Source organism: Castor canadensis, chromosome 9 (assembly GCF_047511655.1).
Source record: "Castor canadensis chromosome 9, mCasCan1.hap1v2, whole genome shotgun sequence".
Lineage (NCBI taxonomy): Eukaryota > Metazoa > Chordata > Mammalia > Rodentia > Castoridae > Castor > Castor canadensis.
The window spans coordinates 14,708,010-14,727,491 of NC_133394.1; the positions used below are offsets into that span (position 1 = coordinate 14,708,010).

At 36.3% G+C, this 19,482-nt stretch overlaps 1 protein-coding gene across 6 annotated transcripts in view; it reads right to left on the reverse strand.

The window, feature by feature from the left end:
* Positions 1–19,482, reverse strand: part of Slc10a7 (solute carrier family 10 member 7) — a 241,641-nt gene that overhangs the window by 83,205 nt on the left and 138,954 nt on the right. The window contains exon 6 of one of the 6 annotated variants that reach the window (XM_074041246.1): positions 1,737–15,575. The exons of the other annotated variants lie outside the window; for them this stretch is intronic. Within the exon in view, the coding sequence (XP_073897347.1) occupies positions 15,495–15,575 (81 nt within the window). The 3' untranslated portion in view covers positions 1,737–15,494. Of the gene's footprint in view, positions 1–1,736; positions 15,576–19,482 lie in introns of those variants that run through there. 6 annotated transcript variants of the gene reach the window in all.

A 19,482-nucleotide genomic window follows, 5' to 3' on the forward strand; every position in this document is an offset into this window, starting at 1 on the left:
TGGCAGCTGGCTTGTCTCAATGACATTACATTTAGTTAAACAAACATTTATTGAGTACTGAGACTGAGACATCATGGTCCAGAGGAGAAAGGTGAATTTTGTGGTCCATGCCCATTAGGAGGTCCCATCATAGAAAGCAGCCCTAACTGTTCCTTTCTCACCTCAGCACTTCCATTAATACCCTACCTTCTTATTCCTAAAAGATCATGACTTTTCCGACCAAAATTAAGGATCTTGTATATACTCATATTAAATATTATCTTACTAGATTTGGCCTATGATGCTTTTACATTTCAATCTGCCATTGATATATTCACCACATACCTACTTAGTGACTACTACACAAGGCCCCGCTCATCCTGAGGCACAGTAAGTGATACATATGCAATTGAAGTCTTCAAAGTTTTCCGAGAAGACTGATAAGAAATTACAATGAAATGAGTGTTCAAAATAAGAATCTCAGGAGGCTGTGAGAGTGCTCAATAGAAAATTGAGAGCAATTAGGATGAGAACTGAAAGAAGAGTGGGAGCAAGCCAGAAAAGTAGGTGTGGAACCAAGGTAGGGGAGGGAGAAATATAGGCAGGGGGAAGAAATTGTATAAAGGCTTTGGAGGCAAGAAGATCCTACAGAAACTAAAGTGAGGAGTGCAGTGTGGGGGTACAGTTGGGAGAGAAGAAGGTAAAAGTCAGATGAAGTAGAAAGGCCGGTAATCTATGGTAAGGAGTTTGGGTTCATTTCAAAGTAAGGGGAAGCTACCGGAAGCATTTATGCAGCCATGAGTGAGAGACAGAGGCCCATGGTGAAGATAGGGGTGATAGCTGTGATTAGGTAAAAATCACTCTGATTTTAGTTTAGAGAAGAAATTAAAGCAGAAGATTAAAAAGGAGACAACTTAGGAGGTTGTTTAGTACATATTCTAAGCAGGGGTTGATTTGAGCTGGGAGATAGAATTAGTGACCAGATAGATAAGAAGTATTTGAAAGGTAGACTGACCAATTAACTAAGTGTAGGGGTGATAAAAGGAAGGAAGACTAGTTACTTAGTTTTCTGAATTAAGTAATTTTCAACAAAATAGGAGATCATAGAGCCAATTACCGAGCCAAGGTAGCACTGAGGAGAAAGATACTCATTTTTCTTGGGGAAGATGATAAGTTTGAGGTGTATAAATAAGGCCTCCAATTGGAGATACTGTAGCAAGTTGGACATATGGGCTAAAAAACTCAGAATAGGGTCTGGTCAAGTGGATATAATTGAGTGAGTCTTTAGAGTGTGATTGATGGTTTACTGCTACAGAGAAGGTAAGGAACATAGAATGCAGACTGAAACTCATGAGAGGCCTAGGAGAATATAATTTCAATGAAATTCCTAGTGCGGAAGTTAAGTGGATGGATTCAGGGCTGAGAAAGAAGGCAGAACAGCAACAGAGTTCAGACAACTCTTAAGAAGTTGAGCTGACACAAAGAAGAATGAAATTTTGTCATTTGCAGGTAAATGGATGGGACTGGAGAATATCATCTTATGGAAGTTACAGGGTTCAGAAAGCCCAAGGCTGCATGTTTTCTCTTGGATATGGGATATAGACCTAATACAATTACAAGCAATATTATGAAAAGCAGGTCACACTAAGGGGAGGTCACTAATGAGCCAGGATGGAAAAAGAAGGAAAAAGGTAAATATGGTTGATGTACTTCCTATACAAAAATGAATACAGAATTTTAAAACCTGTTGAAATCACCAAATAAGGGGACTAAGGTAGAAAGGAGAAAAATAGAGGAGATGAACCAATTTGGATTATAACACATATATACATGGAAATGTCACAAGGCAACTCCCTAAATAGTGATCTTAAACAAAAAATGTCATTTTGTTTTTCACAAAAACAGAGAACAGGAAGGCAGAACGGGTCCTGTCTGGGGGGGTTGGTACCAGTGGGAGGGGGAGGGAAGAGGGGATAGGGGAGTGAATATGGTGCCAAAATTGTGTATTCATGTATGTAAATGAAAAAATGAGACCTGTTGAAACTATTCCAGGAATGGGGGAGGGGGAATAAAGGAGAATGATGGAGGGAGTGAATTCAATTATGATACATTGTAAGAACTTTTGTAAATGTCACAATGTACCCCCAGCACAATGATAATTAAAAAAAGAATATGAAAATAAAAGAAGCTGAGCTGAAATGAGGAGGAGAGATATCAAGCAGGATCTTGAGGGGAATGAATGTGAGGGAAAGGAAGTTTGTATTTGCTTTGTTTGTTATTTGCTTTGGTAAGGAAGATCTTGAGAATTCTCAAAATTCATAGAACAGACAAAAGGAGTCAAAGGGATGAGGATTCAGTAAAGAGAATGATGATGACTGCACCTACAGAGGCAGTACAAAGAAGTTCCAGGGCATGGCTACAGGGTTTTTCAGTACAAATGAGGCATGGCAGATAGCTCTTTGCTATAAAAGAAAAGGAAAAAGTAAGTACAGATGAAGATAGGCTTGGATGCTTGATGTTGGAAAGGTGAAGGAATTTCCTTTTAAGAGCTTTGCTTTTCTTTATTAAATACAAGACAAAGAGTTTTATTAAAATGAGGAGAAGATAGGTCCAGAAGAAGGAAAAAGTCTGTGATTGGTGGCCCATGTTTTGACTAATGGGAGAGAGAGTCTGAAAGTGTAAATGGTCTGAGATTTTTACCATTCTCTGATGATAACAAGTTTGCCTGTCATAGTTTCATGTAGCCAACAGAAGATACAAGACTCCTGGGTGAGAGCCAAAGCATTTTTATCACTGACAGCACAGTAGGTAGCTGGAGCATGGTGTTAGTGTCCATTCTCCTTGCACCCAAATCAAATAGGCTGATGCACATAAGCTTGGATGGATGCCTGAACAGGCAGCAGGTTGCATTAAGGAACCCAAATCTTTTATAATGGGCAGGGAGCAAACCTGTCCTTTGCTCCTGAAGTAGATTCTATTTCTATTTTGCTTCTATTTTTATTTTGCTATACAAACATCTTTCAAAAGATTTTTGAGGTTACAGGGCAGTCAGTGTCTCAGCTAAAAAAAAAATGTGCTAAAACACAAGACACACAGAGAATTGCCTTCAATACAAGCAACTGTTCAGTATATCAACCTAGTCAATTTTGGTCATTTAAACATGGAAGTTATCAAGCTCATTACTACTCCCTTCAAATATTATCACAGAGCTAATATCCCCATTCAAGGAGATGATGAGATAATCATATTGTAATGACCAGAAAAACTTTCCTCCAAGATGACATTGATCCTCTAACACTGGACAAGCCATCCAAATAAGTGAGACTGTAACCAGCTGAGAGGAATGACAACTCATAATTTATTCTCTTTCTCTCTCTCTTTTTAAATACAGGAATCTCCCAAATGTCCTCCTTGAAATCTAGATCCTCACTAGATTGAAATGTGGTCTGAGGACCAGCAGTATTAGCCTTCCTCAGAAGCTCATCAGAATTGCCAAATCTCATAATCCACAGACCTACTGTGTCATAACCTGCATTTTAGTGAGATTCCCAGGTAATGTGTAGGGACACTAAAATTCAGAAAGAATGGATTTAGACTCTAGAGTAGAGGCTGGCAAATACTTTCTGTGTAGGGCCACAATAATAATTTGGTTTTTGGCTTTGCAGGTCATACTGTTGCAATTATTCCACTCTGTTGTCACACCTGGAAAGAAGCCAAGGCCAACAGGTAAACAGTTGGGCATGGTCACAGTTGCCCCAAGGGCGCTGGTTGGCAGGTCTCAGCTCCAATATATCGCTTTGAATTAACAACTATGTTTCAAAAATAGACAAGTGTAACACCCTTTTATTTTTAATAACTTGGCTTTCAGTGAACCTACACTAGCTACTAAAGATCACAGCATACTCCTCTGTAACTCCTTAGAAGTCACTACGTAATTAACCAATCTTTAATTTTTCTCTAGACTGACATCAAAATTACTAGTTAATAGTGTGTATGACCCACTTCCTTCCTCTTTTGATATTTTCGGTGACATATGCACACCCCAGATGTTAATTCTGCTTGATTTGTCAAAGACAATTCAATAGTCTCCAATGTTAGTTTTCTCAGGACTCTATGAAGTAACTTGTCTGGGAGAGCAGATAGAGTTTGCTTATCCTGGACTCACTTTCTTTTTCCAATATTGACTTTACCACATCTAATCTGAAGATGGTTCTCCTTGACAAAGATGATGGAGCAAGGGGAAGGTAAGTGAGGAGGGGAATGAGTGGAGTTAAAACCCCTAATATCCGGAGTTGTACAGCAGATAAAGGATAAACACAAAAAACACAGAAGAGGAATAATGTGTACATCACTAATTATAATTAATATAGAACATAATTTAAGATGTTAAAAAAACCCAGCATTTGAACACGATTTCTCTTTTTACTTTTTAAAAAGTGAATCATCTTCTCCGATAAACTCATTAACCTGTACTAAACTGTTCACTGCTGACTTGGCTTTTTCCATCCAGATTAAAAGTGACAAAAACTATCTGAAATTCAAGGAAAGCCCAAAGCGAGATGGATGTCGTAATGTTCTATATTTTTAGGCAAGACCTTAGCTGTGAAAGGTTCATTTGGCCTGCAGGCCTCTGCCACGGGCATCCAGCTGCAATCTGAGGCCTGCAGTTTTGTTTTCCCTAGGTACACATGGGCAGCTGATCCTGTTAGTAGCACATCAAACACTGTGCACCAAAAGCACAGTTCTCTTCAATGTCAAGAGGATGGTTCTACATGGCCAATGGTTGGCCAAAGCTCCAAGGGTTTGAAAATTATACGTAGAAGCTTATAGCATTTCTTGCTTTAGAATCATTGCTTCAGGTGATAAAAATGACATCATAACAAAAGCCAAGGTTTATTTAGGCATATTATATACCAAAACTATGCCAAGTACTTTCTAAATATAATCTAATTTTAAATCACAGTAACTAAATTTATTAACCTAATTTTATAAGCAAGAAAAACGGGAACTTATAGAGATTGTAGCTAAGCTTTAGAAGCATTAGGAGGCAGAACTTAGGAAAAGAAAGAAAACCAAAGTTGAGATATCAGGAGATAGTCCAAAGGGAAGAAAGGGCATTAAAAAGAGAAAAAAAAGTACAAAGGAGAAAATTATATTCAGGAAATTGGTAGTAGGAAATCAGAACAAAATATATATTAAACAGTTTCAAAGATTATACACAAGTCATATAAAATATCTGCATGTGTAGATACATAGATAGATATAACCTATCCATGGTGTGAGAATAAATGGAGATAACACACCCAGTAGCTTTCTTAGGTCACTATAGTAGAACTGGATATTTATTTCCAATGGCTTAAAAGATGTAATGTGTATCTGCCATTCTGTTCATTGATATTTATAACAGAACAGTGCCTAGCTGATGCTAGGTACTTTAATAAGCTTTTTTTGAGCCAATAAACCAACTAACGAATGAATGAATATCCACAAATACTTCTGTTAGGAAGTAGCATTTGATGAGAAACGCACTTTCTGAAATGTTTTAAGATCCCTATGTTTGTAATAAAACATTTATCAAATGTCTACTGAGTATGTATCAGAGGCTCTTCTGTGCTTTTTATACATATTAACTCATGCAGTCCTCAAACATATATGACAAAAGTGCCATTGTGATTCCCATTTTGCAGAACAGAAAACTGAAATACACAAATAGAAGAGTTGTACAGAAATCCTAAGCAATAAGAAATAGAATGAGAAGTAAGCCATGCATTCTTGTTCCAGGATTCATGATCTTTGCCATTATGTGTTTACTTTCTGATTAAGAGTTCTATGAGGACTTAAGGAATTCTAGCTGATAGGGAAGTTAGAGATAATTTGCTACCTCAGTTTACAGATTATGAAGCTGAGGCCTAAGGAGGCAGGATCTCTCATTTATAGCGTCAGAGTTGGTAGACACAAAGGACTAGCCCCTGAGTGTCTCATATTTTACATCCAGTCTTTCTGATGACGCACTGCCTCCTACAAACAACTGGAGTAGAGCAAAGTTCTCATATGGGAGATCTGAAAGCTATTACCCGCACTGTTACTTACCATACACACAAGGCACACCTGCACAGACACAAAAGGCATAGGGAGATTAGAATAGACTGAAGAATCAAATCTTGAAACAAGTGCTCTCTTCCTTCAACCTCCCTCCCAAAGTCCGTGAATTGCCAACAATAGTTGTGGAAGACCGATCCTGCAAATCTTGTAAAAGTAAGGTAGATATGTGGATGATGGAGGAAAGGGACAGTATGAGGGCCCATGAGGACAGAGAAAAGAAGACTTGTGGGGAGATTTAGGGCACAGTCTCTTAATTCAGGCCTCAGGATTAATGTCTAGACTAATTAAAAATTGGATTTCTTTTAAATAAGACATTTTAAATAACAATTTAATCATAATTAGTGTTCAGGCATAATAGACTTTAATATAAACAGACAAAAACCAAACCATCTACACATATACACGTGAATGAATGGGTTTGGCAAGGCTCATCCATTCTTTTGAATGTGTCTAAATGACAGCACACACTGCTGTTAAAGCTAGCTATGATGATCAATACTGAGTATAAGATGGACAAAATAAGCGGAGACAGATGCACTCCACTTGCCTTGTCTCATATATCAATAGTCTGATTTACTCTGGTTTTTATAATATTCCTTAGCCAGAACCATTCCTATAGCTTAGAAAACTGACCCTGAACTCTGTGACTCAGAGAGGCTTCTGTTGAGAGGAGGTGAATTAACCAATGGTCCCAAGAAAGATTTGTACCTCATGTGAACATTGCTGGTCCCCAAATCTCCTCCCTATCCACGAGGCAAAGAGGCAGTAGAATATGGATATTCAGGCTGACTTTTAGCAGACTTTTCTTTCTCTACACACTTTCAACCAACATCAATTTTAAATCAGCTAGAGGAAGTGAACTTGTCCAAGGTACACTGTACACATCATCATATGAAACCCATTTGTACTATCAATGTATGCTAATAACAGATAAAAATCAGTTTTTACCTAATAATTTTTAAAATTAAATATCACTGGGTAGGAGGAAAAAAATGTAAAACTGGGGCTGAACAGCTTAGAGATGGATCCTAGGTTCCAGATCCCTCTAGGGTACTGCAAACCTGGCCCATCTCCTGGAGGCAGAAGGAAGATCAATGATAGAGCCAAAAGAACACTGTCTTAGTTCCTAAAAGCAAGTGAAAGGACTTAGGCATTTTATGGCCATGGGTTGTTTTTTGGTGTAAAAAGTAACTAATAGAACAAGTAAATCATCTCACTCTAAGGAAATTTCACCATATAATTCAGGAAAAAGCTAATTAAAAGAACTTTTGGAATACTTAGGTTTTATTCCCTAAATCCCTATGGTGAATTGTTAAAAAGAACAATGACTCATTTTGCATAATTATATATAGCTAATTCTCCTTAATGATTCAGTACAGACTCATCTCAACACAATTGCTTCTAGACCTTAATTAACTATTTGGGTGTTGTAAATAAGGACTTTAAAAAAAAATCGGAAATGGCATTTATTTTTAAATGTACTCTGCTAAGCATTTCAGTATCTTTGGAATGTGAAAGTGCCGGAGAGCAAGAAGTGATATCTGGAAAGTTATATTAGTGATTTTAACTGAGAATCTTTAAGGAAATCGAAAATAATGTCAACATAGTTCTTCTAGTTCCCCAGTAGAGGGCAACTTCTACTCACTTTGACAGGTAAAACACTAAAAATCTATGCCCACCAAATCAATAAGAACCACTCTATGTTTAAAGTAAGACAGTATGGTTTATGCTTAAAAGTGGAATTTCACTAACAGGTAGCTGTAAAATATCATGGAATTTTAAATAAGTAATTAGGAATTGTGTATATGTGATCAATAATTAGCATTTATGCTGAACATAACTGCAAGAATTTTAAAAGCAGTAAACATTAGGTCACTATGATAAAATTAATAGGAACTGAAATATAAAAGGGGAAATAATCAGAATACTGCTCTTCACTAATTGTTTTGATTGAATTTCATTGTGACTGAGTTCCAAATGTAGCAATATGAAGGTACATTTTTATTAAGAATAGGCAACCCTCCAAACTGGACATACGAAAACATTTGAAAGTATTATTGAGTGCTTGGATATTATAAACTTTGGACTAATTCTTTGTATATTTTTGTTTTTGGTTTTGAGACAGAATCTTGCTAGTAGCTGAGGCTGGTCTAGAACTTATTATCTAGCCCAGACTAGTTTTGAACTTGGGATCCTTTCAAGTACTGGGGTTTCAGACATATGCCTCCATGGCTGGCTCTGAACTAATTCTTGTCAGTGTTCATATTTAGTGACATCAGACACAAGAATGTAACTGTACATATTTATATATACAATGGTGTAAAATTCCACTAGAGTACATCACATTACCACATAGTATTTTATTTAGTAGTTGGGCCTAGTGTAATATGTTCTTATTGATGTACTCATTCAACACCTACTTACTGAGCACTTCCTATGCGGCAGGCACTATTCTAGAAGTCAAGGGTACAGACTGACAAAATGCTCTGCCTTCTTGGAGTCTTCAAGCTGTGTAACAAAAATAACTTATCATGAAGCCTCTAAAATTCTAAGCCTGTAAGATGGATAACTTTGTTTTACAATACTAGTTTCTTTCTTAATTCAAAAATCAGTGTTTGAATACAGAGAATATTACAAGGAAAAATGAAATGATTCATAACTTTAATACTGAACTCTTACTGACCTTAGACAAAATAATATAAGAATCTCTTCTGAAAATTTTAGTTGTAGAGAAAAGTACAAAATAAAAAGTAAGAAAAAAAATTGGTGGTCCTGGGGCTTGAACTCAGGGCCTGTGCTTATTATTCAAGTGCTCTACTGAAGTAGAAGAAGTGTACCACCTCTGAAAAGTAAAATTTCCTACCCTTACTCAACCCAGAGATAGTCACAGTTTCTTTGTCACTCCTCACAGAAATGGAAAAACATACCAGTATCTACCCATTCTATTCACCCATCCATCTAGTCTTCATAAATTATTCAAATTTGCGTTTTCTTACGGTAACTATATTGTAGATGACATTTTGCTCATCACTTGATCTTTCCTCACGTCACTATATTTCTTGGAGCTCTTTTTTATTTCATTATTTATTTTTGAGTATTTTATTCATCTCTAAATATGTTACAATTCTAGCTTTAAAAAGTGGTTACATGATTTTGTCTAAATTGATACCAGTTGTGCGATACGGTGTTGACTGGTATAAGCTATGAAGACTTAGTATTCGTGGACTTCAAGAAGCAACCTGGGAAGATTACCTTTAACTTATTATAGAACAACAAACAAAAATGAAGGGAATAAACATCTGATTTGGGCAAAACAAAACAAAACAAAACACCTTACCAATAGTTCTATTAGATCACATACAAGGAAACAATCTTCTATGGAGTGTCTCTGATTGCAAACTAAAAACATTAGTAAATTGTTTCTTCACCAGGAAATTTTTGTAATAGCTTTGTTATACACAGCCATTTTGTTTGAGTTCCAGATAATATTTTCAATTAAACATGTAGAATTAGTTGATATAATTGTATCCATAAACTGCTCAAACCATATATTTATTTCAGTGCCCTGTTTGATTTCAAATGCAGTCACTGGGATTTTTAAATGTATACAAATATTATGCAAACTAAAATCCAGGGCACTAGGTGGTGCTGTGGGACCTTCCAGATAAACCAGCAATGCAAAATTCTGCACTTGACGGGTTAGTTGTGTGGTTGATTCTGTATATGTAAGTGTATATTAAATGTTTTGTATAGATAATCTAACACCACATACATAACATAAAAGCACACTTTTGATAGATGACTTCTTTCAGAACAAACAACTCACCTTTCACAGTTCCATGTTCTAAAAGATCTTTATATAATAAATGCATTTTTGAGGCATAATTGTTACTCAACAATTATTTCTCATTGAACTTTAAAGTTATTTTTTCATATGTCTGAGGAAGAAAAAAAATCAGTAATTTTATATTATCAAAGAATTGCCTATTAGGTGACTTCCTGTGTCACGGTGTATATTGTAAACTTCTTAGATTCTGCTTTTCTCTTCTCTCAGATGTGAATGCTTGTTGCTGCTCTGCTAATTCAAATGTTGGCAGCAGCCAGACTGGCAAGGTAAATGTATGAGTTTGGTTGAGGGTTAGATAATAGACACTGGGGCCAACCTCGGAAACACAGAACGTACAAACTCAAATTCAGATGGACACACACACCACTATGCAAGTCAGAAAAAGCACATCTGTGGCCTGCACGTGGCCTATGGGCCACTCATCTGTGACCTCTGACCCAGCCTGATATATTTCTAACCATTTATCTATGAGTGACACGTCTCAGAGGTAATCCAAGACTTTCAGTTCAAAGACTGCAAATCACTGTTTATCTGTCCTTCCAGAATGTGTTATTGTTTATTTATGTCCCTCATTAAAAAACAAATTTTACTAATGATTTGGGAGATAAACTATAATGGTCAAGGGCATTAAGTGTTTACAAGCTGCTATGAACTCAAAGAGAAGCACCGGTTTCATAGACTCTTTCCCTCAGCGTGGTCTTCCTCTCCCCACAGGTATTTTTATGATTGTGAAGAGAAAAATAAATGAAGTACTTAACAATGAATGAATAGAAATACATGATTAACATAAGTGAAAAAAATGGTAGAATTTATCCCCACTAATAGCGATGATGGAGCTTAATTTTAGAGGAAAAAGGTGTGATTAAAAGGAATGAATATGAATTTTTAACAAATACAACAAAATTTATGTAAGGGAATGCTGTTCTTCAACTGTCAACAAAAGTAGCCAAACTCATTTTTTAGGGATGAATCATTCCAAATGTTTTCAGCTGCCTTCAGAAATAAGAAAATAATATAAAGTCATGTCATTTCTGAACTGGAGGAGACCACAGAGAGTACCAATCCTCTCGTTACTTTAGCTATACCTCACAAATCAGATCTTCTTGAAAGATAAACACAGTGCAGCTGCCGTCTCCAGGCGAGGCTGTGTCACAGAAAGCTAAGTGACCCAATGCTTGTGGAAGCCATGTGGGAATCACAATTTACTTTGAATGGGGAATGAGCCTTGCACTAGCAACCAAGGCAAAAAGATCATGTTTCAGGAATTTCAAATACTGTATTGTCTAAACACAAAAAAATCTCTTGGAGTTTTTAGAGAATTTAAGGGGTTCAAATGCAGACACCTGGAAGCAGTGAAAGCAGGAATGGGTGAGAGCCACAAAACCTAACTCACTCTTTAGACTACCTGCAATGCCATCCCAAATGAGAGTCTTCTGGCATCATAAGCACCTTGTTTTAAAACTGCATGGCTCTATCTGGAACGACAGCTCTCACAGTGTGGCCCAGGGACCCTTCGACCTTTTTTGAAAAGTCAGTGAGATTAAAAACTACCTTTATAATAATAGTAACACTCACTTCATTTGCCTTTTCCACTCTCATTTTCACAACTGTACATGGAATTTTCTAGAGACATGTGACATAGAGACAGATTTAATACAGAAAAAGAGCAGACTCCAGTTGTCTGGTATTAAGCCAGACATGAAAGATTTGCCAAATGTAAAATAATCATACTGTTCTCATGAACATGTTTTTGTTTTGGAGAATGTGGTTATTTTTCATAAAAGTACGTTTACGCATCATGGGCTTTAGCATCATTTTAAATGAACACTTTCCCAGATTTCATTTCAAATATGCTAAACAGAGGGAGATAAACCCCACATAAAGGAACACACTCAATGGTCCTCAGCAAATGTTAAGAATTTCAAGAGGTCCAAAAGGTTTGAGAACACTCTTCTTGGGGTACCTGTTCACAATAGTTGGTATGCTTCCCTCTAAATACTGAAGTGAACCTAAAACTTCTTTCAGAATGAGATGTGGTTAGGAGCAGAGAAGGGCCAGCATTTTGGAGCAGGAGGCACTTTTATGGGCTAGGCCAGCCTGACTAGTTTGACGTGGAGGGCTCAACAGTGCCTAGGTGGAATGACCCAGGTAGACAAGCACTAAAGAGGGAGTTGGGAAGGGGCAACGACAAATATTCTGACTTCAAATTTTAGACTGGGACCAATTCTACATTTAGGAAGAGATCCTTTTACTTTACCTCTTGCCATTTATACACTGGAGACTCCAATTCAGTCTCCACTGAAATGCAATCCTTCATTAGTTTCCCATAGGTCATTCATTAAAGACCAATATTCTTATCAAGGTCTATCAGATCTGTATCCTCTGCTTCGGCCTCCTCATTTCCATCTCCCCCATTCTCCACCTGGCTCTCTATACTCTACCCACAGGATTCTTGGTTACTTCTGACTGAGCTATGTTCCCTTCCATCTGCAGCTATCAGTTGCCTTTAGCTGCTGAGGAAGCCTTCCTGCCAGTATCAATCCCCCTGAATATGGACTCTTGAAGGCCCCAAGGATCTCCTTTGTAGTATGCGTCACAGTTGCAATTTTACATTTGTTTATGTGTCTGTTTCTCCTTCACTAGGTCTATGCAGATAGGGACCATGCTTATTTTTATTCCATCTCATATTTCGTGTACCCAGAAATATGTTTGGGACATAGTGAGGGCTCAAGTTTTATTTATTTTTTGAATGAAATAATAAATGATTTCTTGCTTTTAGGGCTGATTAATAATTATAATAACAATAGGTAGTATTTAGAAAGCAGACTTGCAGGATACTGTTCTATGTACTTTGTTAGTAAGACATAATTCTGGAAAAAGCCAATTATTATCCTCATTTATAGATGAAGAATCTCCTGCACAGAGGTTAGCTAATTTGTTCAAGGCCAAACTGATTTTTGAGCACAAAGCACTCTTATGGATAAAAATGCATTTATGGGTCTATCTTCCATTTATGAGGTTGGAATTGAAAATGATTGCTCCTAGAAATCAATGACTAACTTACAAACTTTAGGAAGCTAATTTACAAACTCATGGCTTAAAAAGCATCTTGTTTTAAATATGTTTAAACTGTAGGATATATTTGGAACATATCCTAACAACAATAACCAAGCATTTTTCTGGGAAAGCTTTAGTCACTTTCTGTTTTATTGGTTAAAAGAGGGAAAAAAAACTTATCCATTTGTTTTCTGAAAGTATAAGGGCAGTTCAAGAAATAATAACAAAAAAGGTTGCTCTCTTCTTGCTACTGCAATCTATCTACCTATCTATCTAGATATTTAGTACCAGATAGTAAATATTTAGAGAAATTCTTTGCTCTTCTGAGAATATATTTTAAAAAGGAAGTGAATCAAAATAAAGCAAGCAGCCTAAAATCTCAGAATTAAATAGATATGCTTCCCTCTTTAATTGGGTCTAATTTGAATTACAATTTTCAGTTATGCTTATTTCTTAACAAAAGAGTTTTATTTTCACTGCCTTGGTCATTTGAAATTACAAAATAGTCTCCTAAATTTGTAAATGTATATCATAATCATAATTTAAAACTTATTTTTTCTGTTGTCACAGAATTGATAATATACACTACTCTAAGAAAAATAAAGAAAAATCTAGGATGTCTACAAATTCTAACAATGTATCATCTAAAACCTAACAATCTATGTTTAAAGTTCAATTTTATATTATTAGGATCTTTGTAGTTTTTTATTCAACAAATAACTGTTGGACACCTACTCCACATAAGACATACATACCCAGAGCCTGGGAAAACAATGAGAAAGGTGGCCTGATCTCTACCCTAAATTATCTTGCAGTCTAGTTACAGCAAAAAAGGAAAAGATCAGATAATGGGGATAAGGAATGGCTGCTGAACTCATGGAGCTATGAAAGGAATTCACAAAGAGAGGACTTCTAATCTGAGTCTTAATCCTGAGTAGAAATGCTGAGGAGAGGAAGGGTGGAGTAGAGGCAGGAGGTAGCAGAAAATGGTCTAGGTCAGGGTGGTCATGGGTGAGGAGGTAAAGACAGAATGTACAAAGACCTATAGACAAGAAAACATGCTCACAGTGTTTAGAGGAAGAGCAAGTCAGGGCAAAGCAAATGGGACACAACAAACACCTCTCCATGACAGGAATCTCTTCCAAAACCCTCATGAAAAGATAACCAGGAATATCTACTAGCCTTCTCATCTCCTCGTAATTCAAAGAAACACAGAGGGCAATTAGATTAAGGAATATCTCAAAAAGGTGCTACTTGGAAATTAGCTTTCCTCACACTGAAACTTACAAAAAATATTACTAACAAAATATCAGCAAAACCAAACACCCCCAATACTGCTAAGTTGAGACACAGCTGGAGTGGAAGACAAGATAATAAAGTTAGCATCTTAAGACTGTCCGAATCTTCCAGTGCTGGCAGATGCTTTGTTCTCTGAAGACTATTTATTACTAGAGCAAACTTACTCCTTCTGGAATTTTTGCTAGTAAGGAGTTATTTCTATTCAGAAATGGAAAATTCAAAGACCTAAAACCCCTCACTGTATGGTAATCTATATGGCTGTGTACGGGTGCTGTCTGCTGGGCTCCACATCATCAATTATGTATAGAAATATACAGCTACAGCACAGCCAGTGTCATGGGCCTGTCAGGAATTTCTTAAGGGGAACAAAAACACTTGATTGCGCCTACTTTTAGAAAACACAGGATAGGTGCAAAGAGGAAGATCCATGAGAGAAATATGAATAATCTTCAATACACATACTGACTTCTTATAATAAATGGAACAATGAATTTTAAAAACGCACTTGAAATGAAACCAGAAATCTAACTGGGGAAAAGCCTTGGAGATAGATACAAGAAAGGCCAACATTAGCTCATCAAAACCACACACTTTAGAACACAAATTCATTTCTCGTATATTTGAGGGAAAATAACAAATGGGGGTCACAAAAGCTCCAACCCTTCTGAACCAAATTCAGTGGATTCAGTGTTTACAACAAGGAGTAGTCACGCTATTTGAAAGAAAATGTCTTACAATTACCAGACCCGACTGGCTTCTGAGGTGTATGTTTTCATTCTAAATGAATGAAGCATGTTTACAAACTGACCTGGGAGCACAGGACTATGAAGATTAACACGAACAAAATGCAATCTAAGATATCTTATGGAATTTTCCCTATTACACCGAGCACAGCAAAGGCTTTCACTGGGATTTCAATACATTTAGTTCTATACATTGCTGCAGAAATTTAGTTATTCTCTCTTTCTCTAGTGGCTAGCTGGGGTAGCAGCTGGTGTGTTATGTATTTCAACGTCAAAAAGAGCTCCTGTTCTCTCCCAGTGCCTACATAAATGTGCTTGAAAAAATTTGGAAATACGATTTACTTAAAGTAAAATGCATTTATTTCCTTTCCTGCATGGTGTTTGACAAGCTTTTAAAGATCTAAGAGTAATGTTTTCAAAAAGCATTCAGATTTCTTCTGGAGAAAATTACAGTACATAAAAACATATCACTTACACTCATGTAAATTTTCTGGAACCACATGTTCTTGAAGGTATATCCTCATTCTTCTGGGTAGACTTTTTAATGCCTGATTTTTATAAAATAATTTGAGATATAAAATATTTGACATAGCCAAAGATATCATAATTTCCTATTTTTTAAAAGAGGGTATGGAAGTCACATTTTGTCATTACTATGGCATAGATCACATGCCATATCATTCAGCCAAATTCTGTAAAATTGAAAGCATATTTAGAGATCAATGCTAAGACATTTGGAAATGCCTGAAACAGATGAGAACCAAATCAGTTGCCTTATTTCTTAGATTTAAAATGGGCATAATTTGTTGATCATTCATAGAAAGTATAATTTAGCAAAACAGACTTCTATGAATGCTGAAATACTTGAATTTCTGAGCTTTTATTTTGAACAAATGATTTATGCTAGTTTGTATATGACAAATTCCAATGTATTTAAACACATGACAATTACAGCCATAACACATCAAATTAACTACTTGTTACTAATAAAATACATTAAAAAGACAAAGCTATAATTCCACAGCTATTATAGTTTAATTTATTGATTTCCATGCTTTGGCTTACATTCATGCCTAATTAAACATTTTTCAAATTTAGAAACTGACTTGAGACCACTTAAAAAAATCTTTTACTATGAATCTTTAAAAATTCATATTTTATTAAACACATGAAATCTGAAGAAAATCTTCAGTTACCTGTCTACTATCTGAAAGGTGCCTTACACAAAATTATCTCAATCCTCAAAAATGTATTATTGACTACTGTCCCTAAAGGTAAATGACTTGTCCAGGGATTACACAGCTACTAAGAGATCCTCTTCTTACTCCATTGCTCAATACAGCATTTGACTCTTTTCTTCTTGAGACACTTAAGTTTGGCTTCTGGAATATTACACTCCTCTCTTTAACCATCTTCTTCCTCACTTTATTCAAATCTCAAATCTCTTAGAAGGCTTTCTCTGATCACCTTATCTACAACAGCTCTCATTCCCTGGTCTTCCTTCTCCTACCAATTTCTGTTGCTTTAGTATGATTTTTTCTGTTCATAAAACTTATCACCACTTGACATTATATTCAAGCATTTGCTCATTATCTGTTACCCTCACTGTTCTCCAATTTCTGCCTCTCAACTCAGGTCACAAGAGATCATGTTTGTCTTTTTTCTCCACTGTATTCCTGGTGTCTCCAACAGTGCCTGGCTTCAAGAAAATTCCTGAATAAATGACTAGAAGTTGTGGAACGAGGGTACAAATCCAGGTTTTCCTAACTCTAGACCCAGGCCTATGTTGCTACAGCTGGTTTATTTTCAAATACTTGCAAGGAAACAACACATTTACAAAGGGAATGAGAGGTCACATAATCCAGGAAAAAAGAAGCAAGGAATTAATTTTGCATTTACATTGTTCTGAGTAATATAAATACCATATGGATGTAAGCAGATTGCATATTTCTGGATATATATAATTAATTTTTATTTTATTTTCATGACAGTACTATAAACTAGTAATACAGAAATGGAAACAGAAATGTAAGAGCAATTTGAAGTCACCTGAAAGTCCCAATAATCTTTGTGCCTGGGAATGTTGTCTATGCGTGTGCACATTATATACTTTTCTACTTGAAATATTTTTGAAGTGGGAAATGTAAACGAAAACAACTGCACAGTATTTGTCACTTTGGAAAGCATCTTTTCATCCAGAAGAGTTTCCTAGAACCAGCAAAGAAGGCAGAGTGAGAAAATGATTACCTCTTTTTACATAGAAAACATAGATCCTGTATCTTAAAGCAGTAACTATGCTCTATCATAAACCCATTAATCCACTTTGAAATTATATACAAAAGGCAGAGTAAGATTGATGGAACAACTTCTTTGATTAGAGTTGCCAATAGATGGAGCATAAATATTCAATCCCTTCTCCAAGGTGGCTCCTACACAAGGTGAGCAAGGGAATGTCAGAGAATCACTTGAAGAATGTGTCCTCTGGAATTTGTAAAGGAGGGTCCTCCACCTGGAGAGGCTTGAAGCTGAAAGGCTATAACGGAGAGGGTCAACAATGGGTGCAAGTATGAGTTCTCCACTGCTCAGGCAAAGATGCGACACTTTTCCCATGAGTTAAGGTAACCCAAGAAGAGAAATGGGTGTGAGTCATCCTGACCAGGACTAAACCTCCAGAGATAAATCACTAGAAGCCAACGCAGTTGTTGAAGTTTTATGAGGATCATTGCCCATGCAATGAAGCAGGATCACTGAACACCTCACAGAAATATCCCACAGGAGAAAGACCCAGCCTTCAGAAACATGGGCAACAACGCCAGACAACAACTTGAGAAATGTGAAACTTTGCCCATTTTTCTCCAATCCCTTTCCTTGTGGCTGATCCTAGAGGAGACAAAGACAGTGACTCAAGAATGGGAGAGGAGGTAGTCAAGGAATAGGAAAAAAAAAATTATCACAATTCTCTTTTCCCTACTGCAAATTATTATTATTAATATTATTATTTTTGGCAGTACTGGAGTTTGAACTCAGGATCTTTGCACTTGCTAGGCAAGCATTCTACCACTTGAGCTACATCTCCAGTCCTTTTTTGCTTTAGTTATTTTTCAGATACAGTCATGGCTTTCTGCCCTGGTCATTGACTGAGATCCTCCTCCCTATCCTTTCTATGTAGCCGGTGGGATTACTGGCATGAGCCACTTCACTGGGTCAAAAACCCTACTACAGATTTTGGTAGCACTGATGTGGGAGTGAAGAAGGGGAACATTTTCAATCAGATAAGAGACTGAAGTTCTGGCATTAACCTAAACTAGGCCTTTTGTTTAACAATTATAGTATAAAATTTTACATCTATCTATCTATCTATCTATCTATCTATCTATCTGTCTATCTCATACACACACATGCATGGGTAACCACCACCCAGATCCAAATAAATTTCTAGTACTCCAGATGAATCCCTGGTACTTCCTTCCAGTCGATACCTACCCTGCCAAAGTTACCTGACTTTTGTCATCACAGCTAACTTACTCTTATCTTGAATTTCATATACATGGCATTACACATATGAACTCCTTTATGTCTGGCTTCTTTTGTTCAGTGCCACGTCTATGAGAGTCAATCATTGTTTTTGGAGGGAGGGGAAGCAGTTCATCTTTTCCACTCTTGTTTTGTGTTCTACTATATGAATATTTAGTAGAACACATTTATTTATTCTTCTCTTGATGATGGACATTTGAGTTTTTGGCTCATGAGAAAAGTTGCTATGAACATTTATGAATGTGTTTTTGGTGGAGATATGCCTTCATTATGCTGGCGATATACCTGGGAATGGATTAACTAAGTCCTTGGTTAGGCATTTGCTTGGCACTAGTAGATAACAACAAATAAGTTTCTAAAATACTTGAACCATATTCTACTTATTCTTACCAGGAATGTATGAAAATTCCATTACTAAACATCTGCTTTAATATTTGTTACTGTCAATTGTTTTTCATTTTAGCCATTCTGACACATGTATAGGACTGACTCATTGTGGCTTTATTTGCATTTTCTCTGATGGTGTTGAGCCTCTTTTCATATCTTTACTGGAGATTTGAGAATCATCTTTTATGAGGTATGTATTTAAATCTTTGCCCATTTTTATTTATCATCTTTTTTTGTGAATTGATTTGCATGTTATTTATATAGTTTGGGTACAAGTGCCTAGCTGAATATCTGAAATAGTATGTGTGCTTTCTAAATATGTGCTCAAACTTTGTGGCTTGTCTTTTACTCCCTTAATAGTACTTTGGTAAACAGAAGTTTTTAATTTTAATGAAGTCCAATTGATCAATCTTTTCAAATATGATTATGTTTTGTGACCTAAGACGTTCTCCTATGTTTTCCCCCAGTGGGTTGGATATTTTAATACCTGAAAATGACTGGAAAAATTATAGGTTCATCCTGAAGTTTTGTTCA